The sequence below is a fragment of the Echinops telfairi genome, unplaced genomic scaffold, assembly GCF_000313985.2.
Source record: "Echinops telfairi isolate 266 unplaced genomic scaffold, ASM31398v2 ScPeMD7_2291;HRSCAF=2852, whole genome shotgun sequence".
Taxonomy (NCBI): domain Eukaryota; kingdom Metazoa; phylum Chordata; class Mammalia; order Afrosoricida; family Tenrecidae; genus Echinops; species Echinops telfairi.
The window spans coordinates 31710843-31723855 of record NW_022106189.1 but is presented as its reverse complement, the minus strand read 5'-3'; the positions used below and the strand labels follow the sequence as shown (position 1 = coordinate 31723855).

General features: G+C 48.8%; 1 protein-coding gene and 1 non-coding gene across 2 annotated transcripts in view; both read right to left on the bottom strand.

Moving 5' to 3' along the window:
* Nucleotides 1-3453: 3453 nt before the first annotated feature.
* The window catches only part of TANGO6 (transport and golgi organization 6 homolog), a gene marked incomplete at its 5' end in the record, with an annotated part of 202259 nt that continues 192699 nt past the window's right edge, over nucleotides 3454-13013 (bottom strand). Inside the window, one exon of the mRNA XM_045293918.1 lies at nucleotides 3454-6299. Coding sequence (XP_045149853.1) covers nucleotides 6123-6299 — 177 coding nt within the window. The remainder of the gene's footprint in view (nucleotides 6300-13013) is intronic.
* Nucleotides 3971-4077, bottom strand: LOC115870794. Its single transcript, XR_004046921.1, has one exon. It is a non-coding gene; the product is annotated as a U6 spliceosomal RNA (small nuclear RNA).

The window sequence follows — 13013 nt, the reverse complement described above, 5'->3', positions numbered from 1 at the left end:
CCATCAGCTTTCTTCGCCACATTTGCTTATGCACCCATTTGTCTTCAACGATTGTGTGAGCACACAATGATATGATTTTTTGTTCTTTGATGCCTGGTACCTGATCCTTTCGACACCTCGTAATCACGCAGGCTGGTGTGCTTCCTCCATCTGTGCTCATTTCTGAAGGGAGAAGGCTGCATAGTGGCTAACGGATGGCAACGTTGGCCTCAGACGGGTCTTCCCATGTAGTACACAGGACCCTGGCTGTGACCCAGTAGATGGGATCAAATGCCACCAGCAAGGGCTCACCAGGGCTCACCTCCATATTCCGCCAGGTTGTGAGTCAGAAATCTGAACGATGAAAAATGGCTTTCCAAACCAAAGGAAATGCAGAGCAGCTGACGGTGCTCGTCTGCAGCTCCAGAGATTGTAAGGGGGTTATCTGGGGAGAGGGTGCAAGAACAGCCTGGAGTGAGCGCCTGCTCACGAGGCACCGAGTCAGCGCCAAGACCGGTGGGCAGGGATGGCAGGGGATGACCCCTCATTGAGAAGTGGGGCACTCCCCCCCACCCAGCCCTGGCCAGGATGCTCTGCTAGCTGTACCAGCAGGAGAGCACAGCAGCAGGCACTGCAAGGATCCAGGCGAGTTCCCAGCCCCCCCCCCCCATACCTCCATTCCCTCTGTTCCAAGCAGACAGAGGCACAGACTGCAGGCAGCTGTGTTGCATGTGACTGCAGGATGCCTGCCGCTGCAGAACCTGCTGAAGGACAGGGCTGCACTCACAGAGGTCAAGGGTGCTGTGGCCAGTGTGCAGGGCCACACTCAGGGAGTCGTGGCCATCTCTCAGGGCCCACTCCGTTCCAGATTCTGACTCTCCCCCTGCCACTGAAATCCCAGCTGAGATTTTATGTTTGGGTGCAAAACGGCTACAGAAGCCAAGCTGGCTTCTTTGTACAGGTCCAATGAATGGATCAGCTTCCAGCTGGCTCAGCCGTCCCTCCAATGTTGCAGTTCTCCCTCCTCTGCCCCTTCGCACAAGCAAACGGATGGAGAAGGTGGGTGGGTGGAGGGCTAAACGGCTAGGAAATCACTCAGAGCCTCATTTCTCACCACCACTTCATCTGCTGGTGGTGGCAGTTTGGGTATTAACATTACCAAGTCCCACCGGGGATTGGCAGTGCCTTCTTAACTAACAGAGGCAGAACTCCAGGTGCCTTGAGGACGAATCTGATGTGAGAACCAAAGTAGAAAACTTAGTCTTACAATTGTTTCTCTAGAACCCCTCCTGATACCAAATGTGATAGGCTGGGTTCTCTGGAAAAGCAAAGCCAGTGACATTCATATATATATATATATATCCATAGCTCTATACATAAATTACATCAAGAAAATGCTCACACACTTGTAGAAGTGGGCAAGTCTCGTTTCTGTCCAGGCAGGTTCCAAGTCTGTGGGCCAGATGTTCAGCTGAAGGCTTCTCTTGAGTCATGTAGCTTTGGAGGCTGAACCCAAGATGGGCAAGAAGACCGAGGCTCACAGCTAGAGGACAAGGAGTCCATGGTCGGCAGGTCAGAGAGGAGGCTGTTGATGGCTTCAGTCCAAAGTACTTGAGCTCATTAAGCCAGATGCCAGATCCGAACCCAACAGAGCGAGCATGCTTTCCAAGAGCCCATTTATAGAGGAAGCAGGTCATCCTACCTCGCCCCAGCCCTGAAACTTCCTTTCAATTGCATCAGGGTTGTGACCTGCGTCGGTGTGTTGCACCCCACCCTCATCTTACAACCAGATGGCTGCTCATGGCAGATCCCATCATGGAATTGATTCTGTTATGTTAGGTCACATCATGGGGGGCTATGAGGCCTTAACACTGCTACTCTGGGGCCTTTGGACTTGCCACTCTCTCTGTTTATGATGCTCTCCTAGCCAAGTACCAAGTACCTTCAGGGTCACTCTCTTTCACCTCCTTCCCATCTTTACTCAATTATCAACTTCTCAGGGAAGTCTTCTCTGGACAATTCACCCTCCAGAATCTCCTCCTCCACCACCACCAATGTGACACTTTTGTTTTCCCCAGAGCTCTTGCCACCTACTGGTTGAGGTTCTATTTTATTTATCATCCATCTCCCTCCACTGCAGCGCAAGCACCCGAAGGGTAAGCACAGAATCTTTTTTGCCCATTGCCGTTTCCTCGGTAGCTGGCACAGCCTCTGGCAGAATGTCAGGTGCTAAGCTGTTGTCACTGTCTATGACCTGGTTTTCTCCTTTGGTCCTTAGACGTGGATCAGGTGGGGCAGAACCAGAGAAAAGTGCAAGAAATGGAGGCGAGAGGTCAAGAAATAAAAGCACATGATAAGGGGGAGGGCACAGGCAAACTTGGGAAATGATGTGTGTGGCGAAGAGATAAGGAGTAAAGTGAAAATGGAGAGCTTTCTGATTCAGTAACAAAACTTGTAGAGTGGTGAGTGGATGCCAAGGAGGAAGAAAAATAAAGCTCTAGAATGTTCAGGAAATCTAACCTGAACGAGCTTGGACAGAAAGCCTGAATTCCCAGCTTTGGGGCTCCCTCCAGGCCTCTGTTAATGGCACCAGCTACTGGGCTTCAGGTTCAAGTCCAACCAGAGGCACCTCAGAATACAAGCCTGCAACGTGCTGCCCATACCAGCCACTGAAAACCCAGAGTTCTCTGATACACATGGGGTCTGCCCTTGGTCAGAATGAACTCCACGACAACTCGTTTTGTTCTTTGTCTTTTTCCATCCCACTTGCTTCGGTGCTCTTTTCTGTTGTCCAAGAACTGGAAAGAAGAGGAAAAGCTCCAGAAGAGAAAGAAGGAGGAGGAAGAAAGAAAGGAGTCCTCAGAGAAGGCCGGCGTGCTGGCTGAGGCTCTTTCTTTAGAGTTTAACAGGCGTTCAGAGCATGCAGGTTTCCACTAGTGCAAGAGATTCAGAGGCACATAAGCTGGACAGAGGGAGGGAGGAGACTGGACGGAGGAGGGGGAGGGAGGCAGAATGGGATGTTGCTACTGCAGATAACGAGACTCCCTAAGAGACCCCAGGCTAGGCAGGGGCACTCTTCTGCCTTCTGTCCCCAGCTCCGGGGATTTGTTCTTCTTTTGCTCTAGTTGTAGGTTTTTATTATCCTAACATTCTCCTACTCTTACCCAACACACACACTCCCTCACTGCCCTCGAGTTGAGTCTCACTCTATAAATCTTCATGGGAACACACACATACACACACACACTATAATAAAAGAATGTGACAGAGAGATGGTGTCTGACCTCCGGCTGCTCAGCAGGAAAGAAAGTCGCCCTGCACATTAGCCACATCACCTGAGGCCAATTTCTGTGAAGCTGAGGTCACACATGCCCCACCCTCTAACCTTCCGACTCACTGTCCCTCCTACAGCTCTCTTCTTCAGCTAGGCTTGATGGTACAATGCAGGGGCCATGCAGAACTTACACACAATACTCACGATTAAGGGGTTTATTAAGGAAGTTAACAGGTTACACGTGCCCAGGATACAATTGTTCAGACAGGACGGACTCTTTTCTGCCACATCTGCAGGCAGGCAGCTCTCTGGCCTTTGACCCCCCCCAGCCACATACCCAATGGCCTTTTCCCTGATTGTACAATGTTGCAAAAACCCTTTTAGGACAGCCAATACATGCCCAAAGGACACACTGCTCTGCCACAAGCCTGTGGGTCGGCAAACCTAGCTCCTCCAGTTATGTGCCTGGAGGCATCCTACTCTACAAGCCAGACCCCTGCCTGAAGGCACTAAGCATTTAGTTGCTCTGTGAGCTGGAAGTCCATTTTCTGTGTTTCATACTCTGGCTCTGGATTCTGCTGCTGCCACTCCTGCTCCAAGGCAGTTCAGTGCATGGGAATTTTGGAGTCCAAAGGACACACTCTACTTCCTGGGCCTTCACTTTTGCTGGTAATAAGATCCACTCCCCCACCCCGACTCCTGCTTCTAAGATTTTTTTTTAATATGGAATACTTCATGAATTTGCGTGTCACCCTTGTGCAGGGGCCATACTAATCTTCTCTGTATTGTTCCAGTTCTAGTATGTGTGCTGCCAAAGCAAGCACTAAGATGGCTCATTTTCATACTCCACAGGATGACAATCACAATGAACCTTGTTAGCAATCACTCACAGCCGAATCATAACCCGATCAGTATCTTCCCCCACCTTCTTACCCACACCCACCAGGAGCACACACAAATGTGGTTTAGTGGAAGTGACAAATACTGTGGCTAGAAGAGTCACATTCAGTAATCACTGCATTGCACACATATCTATATGAAAGATATCTTTCATAATTTTGAATTTTGTCATGTTTATGAAGATTAAAGTAAGGTATCTTTTCCTTTGAATTTGGTAACAAGGTTAGAAAAAAGGTCACTCCCTGACACTGAGCCCATCAAAATCAGCAAACAACAAATGTTTCTAGCCACTTGCCAAATAGTTCCAATTAAAAGGTGATATAAAGGGAAATAAATGGACTGGGAATATTTGTGAAACTGCACATAGAAACTAGGTTTTTAGACTAGAGAGTTTCTCAGGCTAAGCGTGGTGATCAATCAAGATATGTCCTTGGAAGTAGAGTGTATTTAATGCATAAGAAACTGTACACTAAATCAATCATTCCAGCCTGCACATTCATTCGGATTCTCTGAGGTGGACTGGATGAAGTTTCACTAAAGGAAGGCAAGGAACAAGAAGTTTTAGCATACACTTATCTGGTCCAAAGGAGATTCTCCTCTGACTTGAAAACACCGAGCCTGATTTTCTAGATATCCTTGAGCTAGAGGATGGAAAAGAAGACAGCTCTCCTGCTACAGGTAAAAATATCTACCTGAAAAAAATTAAAGTATCTGCCTTTGTCCTAAGTCTTTGTACACTAAGCCAACTTGTGGTCTGTTAATTGTGTGTAATTTGGGTTCTTTGAAGAGATGATCACCTCAAAAGCTCAGCGCTGAGCATGCATTTGTAAATCACACCAGGGAGAATGATCCTGTTGGCTGGAGATGTGTGTGTCTATCGAGAGATCCTTCAGTCTCTTGAGAGCTTGGGCACAACATACCACCTGTGACAGAATTCCTCACTGAGTCCTTCAAAGCCTACAAAGCCGGTCACTGACCAAGGGGCTGTGGGAAGGCTTATCAAGGTGTCAGGGGCTTGCCTGAAGCAGCTAGACTGTTTCTCCCTTTTGTCATCACTTTAAGCTGCAATCAAAGTGCAGTAGCCAAAAATCTATATAGGTGTACGTTACATCTGAAATCAGTTTAATAAAGCTGGCATCTGGTCACCAGTTTGCACCATCATTTCCAGCATGCATTTTCACACTAACCCTTCGTCTGAGCCTTCCTCTTTGTACAGCAGCACTGGATGCAGGGCGCAAACTCGCATCAGAGATGCGTGTGCCTCTCTCCTCCTGGTAGTCAGGGCTGCTCTATTCAGAGGCAGAGGAAGGGAAAGAAGATGATCAGGGAGAATAGGCCCGGGGCTTACCTTTCTTTGGAAGATACAACTAGCTGGATTCTCTTCTCTGGGGATCAAAACCTTCTCAACTCCACAGCTTTCCATCTCAACAGCAGAGGGCCTGAGTCAGACCTTTGGTCTTCCCAGGCAAGAGCATTTCATTCCATTTTGTGTGATTTGCTAACAATTTCCTTGCCTCCCCTACCTCTGCCTGCATCTACAAACTCCGAGTGGCCTCTGCAGCAGCCAAGGATGACTAGCTTGGCCTGGCCCTCACCTCACAACCTAGAGTCCTCTCATCACAGAGAGCAAGGCATCTGACACCCGGAGACCACCTCTTTTACTCAAATCATAAGAGCAAGGCCACTTCATCAGATTCCATCAGGTATTTCAAAACACACCTCCGTTAGGCAAGTGTCCCTCTCTAAATGCCACAGGGCAGTGTAAAATGGACAGAGTAATGAGACATATAAATCCGTGTCTGTCAATTGCAGGGTGGCTACAGAGATGTTTCCAGAAGGTCAACTTGAAGCTACAATTGGCCAGAGTTAGAAGGTCCAGGCCAGCGTCAGCCATATTGCCAGCACCAAAGAGGCAGTGGGGCCACCTGCTGGACGGCCTGGGAACTGCTCTGGCTGCTTGTGGGTCTAATTATGGCAAGACCACGATCTTCTTCTCCAGCTTTTGCTGCGGAAACAGGAAGTTTCTCATGATCTCATCCAGTTCTTCCAGGGCCAACTGGGCATGGAGCCTGGCCACATCATCCGGCTCCGAGCGCACCACGTGCTTCAGCAGGTGGTAGAGATCCTTGAGGACATCTCTCAGCACCTGGGCAAGAAAGACACAGTCATGGCCATCTGTCTGCTGGGCCAACATTTCACCCCACGGCCCTCTCCTCCTGTCTGAGGAGGCTCACAGGCTCCCTTAGGAAAGTCATGTGGCGCCCTCCAAGGGCGCAGATGCAGGTGAGATGGCCCCACCACATACGCCCAATCTCTGGTATGGAGACAGGGCTCCCTGTGGGTTTCTCATTCACACCTGCTACACAAGGGCCTTACCCCAGGTCCTCGTATAGGTCTCTCAGACTCCTTTCTTTAGTTCTCAAGCGTGGCAGAGACTTCAGAACCAGAGGCAGGCAGTACAGCCAGGACGGACCACTCCTCACTTCTCCCCCTAGTTCTCTGCCAAACCCTGACGAGGACATCCACAGATGAGGTCCTGGTGTACAAAGCCCAGGAGGCCGTTCCCTTGAACTTGGGTTTCATAAGTGAAGCAAGATGTGAGCAGACAAGAGACACGCACTGTGTGCCTGCCCACCATTCATTGCTCGTGTGGCAGCACGGAGCATTTGCCACGCACAGAGCCCTGACAGGCCTACGATGTGTAGGAGTTCAGGAAGACTCAAAAGTGGGGACAGGGTAAAATTTATCAGGTTCATGACTAAGCAAGTAAGGCACTCACAGCGTGCAGAGGGCACGCATTCTAGTCGAATCAGAAATTGCCTCAAGCCAAGAAAAGAAGGCAGGGACATTCAAAGAACTACAGTCACCCACGGAACCCTCTTCCTGTCTTTCTTACTCATCTTTCTTCCCAGCCATTGGGAACATAAAGAGAAGGAAAAGGACCGACAGCTCACAGTTCTTACTCCTTTGAGGCCTTGCTTCTTCATCAGTACGTCAAAGGAGCGCATGTGGTGTTGGGAGCATGTGCCCACTGGTGAAAGCGGAAAGGAAATAGTGGCGTGAGTTTGCTTTCTCGCAGCGCCTCCACTGCCCAAAGAATGAAGCATATCGGAATGTGTCAACTCCAGGACACAAACGGCCTCCTCTGGGCGAGTCTACATATTCGCTGAGCGCTCTTCTACTCTGTGCATTTTTAATTGGTCTGGCACAAAATGGAAATGGACAGTAAGCATCATGCTGAGAGTTTCCTGGTTTACTCTGCTCTGCTTAGAGTACAGATTAGCACGCTGAGAGAGAAAGACAAAGGAAGAAAGGGGAGAGCTTTATGTTCTGGTACCTTTAGTAGCATTTCCCTCTCTGCCTTTGGAAATGGGACTGCACACTGTAATTTTGCATTCGGCCCCACAAATTATGCCGACAATTCTCGGTGCTTCACGCCCAGTGTCATCACATGAAGCAGCTGATTCTTGTGAGCAAGCTTCAGAAAGATGCTGCCCAATTTCCGCCACCCAATTATCTCCTGGGTTTTCTCAGGGAACAGATGAGACACAACAGGAGCCAAGTCACCTAGCCCAGACTTCCAACTCTGAGGCACCCTCCCTCCCTACTGCCCTTTCATAAACCATCTTCAGGTAAGATTGGCAGTGTGAAAACGAAGGCCAGCTTCTGTGAAGAGGGTATTGCGCCACAGCTACTGCCTCACGATTACTCACTGGTTCAATAATTATTAAGGGCCTACTTCGTGCCCAGGCCGTGGGCTGGTAATAAAAAAGATGAATAATCCACAATCCCTGCCCTCTGGCTGCCCTGGCCTGGCTGGAGGCTGACACATACCATACCGTGTGCTCTGCACTGATGAGATTAAGGTCCATGATCTTGTGGATGCAGTCAGAAGGAAGTGATTCTGCCAGAGGGAGCAGGTAGGGGCGAACACCTCCCTAACCCCTGAGATGACCTTCATTCCGACAATCAGGGGCAACCAGTGAGTGGCACCAAGGAGTGGCTTCCCCTCTGCCCCAAATTGCCTCAAGTACGTACAGAGTCTACACAAACTTAACAAGGAGCCCCAGCAGCACAGTGGGCTATGTGCTAGGCTGCTGACCACAGGAGAAAGATGAGACAGTCTGCTTCCGCAAAGGTTTACAGCCCCAGAAACCTTAAGGAGTGGTCTCATTCTGCCCTATAGGAGCCCTGGCAGTCTAGTGGTTACTCGTTGGGCTGCAATCCGGAAGGTTAGCAGTTACAAACCACCAGCCGCTCCATGGGAATAAGATGAGGCTTTCTACTTCCGTAATGAATTACAATCCAGAAACTCACAGGGGCAGTTCTACCCTGTCCTCTAGGGACGCTGGGGAACATTAGAGTTACTAAGGGCTCCAGTGGTGTAGTGGTTACTCGCTGGGAACTGCTAAGTGCAAGTTCAATAGTTCAAAACCACCAGCAGCTCCAAGGGCGAAAGAGGCAGCTTTCTACTCCTGTAAAGAGTTACAGCCTGGGAAACCCACAGGGCCAGTTCCACCCTGTCCTATAGGGTCAGGAGGAGTCGGAATGGACTCAATGGGCATGAGTTTGTTTTATTGGTATAGGGTCCCATAGGGCAGACAGTTCCACCCAATCTTATAGGGTCCCTAGGAGTCGGAATGGACTCGATGGACGTGATCTGTTTATTTGGTATTGAGTCCGATAGGGCAGACAGTTCCACCCTGTCCTATAGGGTCAGGAGGAGTCGGAATGGACTCAATGGGCATGAGTTTGTTTTATTGGTATAGGGTCCCATAGGGCAGACAGTTCCACCCAATCTTATAGGGTCCCTAGGAGTCGGAATGGACTCGATGGACGTGATCTGTTTATTTGGTATTGAGTCCGATAGGGCAGACAGTTCCACCCTGTCCTATAGGGTCAGGAGGCGTTGGAATGGACCCCAGGGCAGTGGGTAACACTCTCATTAATGAATTACAGCTTCAAGGAACTCTTATATAGAAATCCTGCAGTTTCAACTGTTTATATAGCAGTCACCTCATCTCCCCGAGTCAGAAGTATCTGAAGAGTTAACTCTGACTTCTTAACAAGGAAGTTCTGAGGTATCTGTTCAGGTGTTCTGTTCCTTCCCGGTGTGGGTAAGAATTTATCCCCCACCAAGGCTGTCTCCTTAAAATAACACGAATGCTTGTGCAAATATCATTTCATACTCAAAAGGTGCTGAGTTCCTTGTTATCAGTTACCGGAACTCCCTTTTCAGGTAAGCCAGTGTTAAGCAAAGGCCCCTTCTTAATTAATGGGTCTAACTTAGCCACCCCCTCCACCTCCCCCGCTTACCACTTCTCCCCAATCCCTGTAACTCTGGGGATCCCACACATCACAGACTTCCTCTGGACTCCCCAAGGATCAAAGCTTCCTGCCAGCTAGGGATTGCCATCAAATCCCATGGATCAGGGACTGAATACAGGGAGAGTTCAAAGGTAAAGTTACTCCCAGGAGCCTCAGTGGCGGGCAGGATACCAACAATCCCACGGAGGAAGCCTCTCATTACGAGTTCAGCACACCTGCTCTGCTCCCCCACCACATCAAGGCCCAAGGACTCTAGGGTAGGGCTTCAAATCGGTTCATTCTGGCTTGTCCCCTCTGTACACACTCCTCCCACACACATCCCATCACTGCTGAGAAGTTGCCTCTCATGGACTGATTCAGTCTATCTGGGGTGGGAAAGCAGCAGGTAAGGTGGGGTGGGTACATCTCATCCAGAGGCCATCTGTCTGGTTTACAGCAACTGTTGTTGAAATAAACAAATGCACACCTAACGGTGGGCATCTTAGGGAAGTACCCAGATTCCTAGGCTGAAAACTCACTGGGAGGGGCTGAGGTTCAGGAGCTTTCCCTACACCTCTCCCACACCACCCACACCCCTCAGTCCAGGTACCACTTCAGCACACAAAGCTCAAGCTTCAGGGAAAAAGTGAGCTGCAGGATTAGAAGAGGCTGAAAAGAGACCACCTCGAGAGACTGGCAAGAGGCTACCTTTGCCCCCAAATGCACTGTGGATGGGCAAGCAGGAAGCCAGTTGCACTTTCCAGCCTTCCCAGAGAACACCCCAGCAGTGGTGGCGGCAGTGGCTGTGAGATCAAAGGGAAGCATAGATGGCAAACGGCTTTCTTCTTTTTAATTCCAATGTTTGTCGGTCTCTTGGGTGATAAAAGCAACCGAACCACAAGCCAGAATATCGGGAAAACAGGAAGAAAACGAACTTCCTTTCTATCTTAACTCTTCTTCTATCGAAAGTTATATCGGCAAAGACGTTTCCTAATGAGGAATATTCTTGGGCATTTAAAAAATATTGTTAGAAAATTCACATGTTAAATTTACCTGGTGTTAGAAATGGAACTCTGAGAATGGCCTGGCTGACCTTCTTGCTACAGTAGGGAGTCAGCAAGACAAAACACAAGGGGTCACAAACAAGACATTTGCAGACAGAGGGCTCAGAGACGACCCAGTGGAGGGCGCTCTATCTGTAACTCCGTAAGACCTAAGTGGGGAATGGCCTGCTCAATGCAAAAGAATGACAAAAAAGTGTTCAATGTTTTATGGTTCTTAAAAATTAAATCTATAGAATCAACAGATGAGGAAGAAGATAGATTAAAATAAAGCAAACTAAATTCTACCCAATGCAATCAACCACCAACGTTGTATTTGTTTGTGGCTAAGAAATAGGTATTGAGCACAAAAGCCAAACAAACCAGACCTGAGAAAGCACAAGGATTTTAGAGATTGAAATAAATATGAAATGCAAGTCGAGACTAGAGAACTGTTTCCTAGTGGCTGGAGATCAGTCTGGCAGTAAGATTCTCCAGATAAGGGCTCAGAAGAGAGAGTATGCCAGAGTCTGGCTACTTTACGAACCTGTTGGAATGAGCATTAGGTGTGGTGTGAGCCTTTCAGGAGGCTGGGCCTCTCTGCTAAAACCAGTCTGAGGGAAGTGAAAGAGACAAGACCAGGAATCAATACAGCACAGCTCCAAAAACACACTCTAAACCAGGAGACCCTGGAGGTGTTCCAGGTGACGATGATGGTGTTTGCCCCTCAGGAGCTCACCAGCCATGGGGAAAGACACACTGGGTCTGGAAGCAGGTGAGGGGTGAAGTGAATGAGGGATCCCCAATTACTAGGAGCTCTGATGGCATAGCACAGTAGTTCTCAACCTTCCTAATGCCACGACCCTTTAATACCTCATGGTGTGGTGACCCCTAACCATAAAATTATTTTCATTGCTACTTTGTAACTTTCATTTGCTACTGTTATTAATCGTAATGTCAATATCTGGTAGGCAGGATGTATTTTCATTGTGACAAATGGAACATAATGAAAGCATAGTTGTTAATTATAAAAACCATATGTAATTATATATTGTGAAATATTTATTTCTAATGACAAATCAATGAAATTTTGTCTTGAAGCATGGTGTAGCATGGGTAACAGTCTTCACACCGGTACTCATATGTGGGCATATCTGCATGGGGGTGGACCCGCCTGGAGACGGATAGAGGAGCGGTGTCTAGGTTCCTAAGACCATTGGAAATATGAGTTTTCCGATGGTCTTAGGCAACCCCTGTGAAAGGGTCATTTGACACCCCCAAAGGGGTCACGACCCACAGGTTGAGAACCGCTGGCACATCAGGGTGCTAAATCTCAAGGTTAGCAGTTCAAAACCACCAGCTGTTTCATAGGCAAGAGATGAGGCTTTCTGCTCCCATAAAGAGTTACAGCCTTAGAAACCCACTGAGGCAGTTCTGTGCCCTACAGGGTTGCTATGAGTCAGAGTGGGCTTGATGGCCGTGAGAAAGAGGAAATTCCTAGTGTGGGAATCTTGCACAAACTAGAGTACTTCCTAGAGGAACCTCAGTGATCTTATCCAATGAATGTGGGTAACAGCGCCTTCTTTTAAGGCTGTTGTAAGAACTAGAATTAATGTCTACAGAGATCTGAGCACAAGGACATGCTGTACCAGCTGCCATGGAGCTGATTTCAACTCATCACGATCCTCTGGGCTGAAGAGGATCTGCTCTGTGGGCTTCCGAGGCTGTACGTCTTTACGGGGCAGACAGTCCCATTTTTCTCCCATCGAGCAGCTGGTGGGTTTGAACCAGTGACTTTGTAGTTAGCAGAGAGGAGCTAGGATCAGAGATAGGAACAGTGAGCAGACTCTCAGATAACCACGGAGCTGGGGGAGCATGCTAGCAGCAGATCATCTGGACCTCAGTCAGCGAGCCTGGCCTGGAGATGACAGGCGCTACTGATAAAGTCCAGACCTGTCCCTGGTGGGGCTGGGAATGAGATATTTGGGGAGCCTCAACCAGAAAGACTGGGCTTCTGAGCCGCCTCGCTGAAAGCACTGGGGGGGCTCAGAAACGAGAGAGGATCATCAATGTCTCTGGGCCCCAGTCCTGCCCTGCCGAGGGAAGGTCTCATACAATGCCCAAGTACCAAGGAGCAGGATTATGGGCCAGCGGTTACTGAGCTTCTCAAAACCCTTTGATTTTCAAAGTATTTCCCCAGGGATCAGTGCCATTTTCACCTCCTGAATGGTGTCTGGCTGTTGGATGGGGACTACTTCAAGTGCCTGCGGAGGTGGGTTGTGGAGGGCATGAGGAGAGTAGACTGTGGGATTTTCATAGAAGAATAAGGGGGAAATTGAACTAGCCACATGGCCCGGTTACCATTACTGAACATTTTGATAAAAGTCGATAGAAGGATCCTGATCAGAAGGGGTAAAATACAGAGCAGAATTTCAAATTCCCATAAGCTCCAGACTTCCTGGAGTCATGAAGTGTAGACAACGATTGCCCTGAACTAATGTTTAAACCTTAAA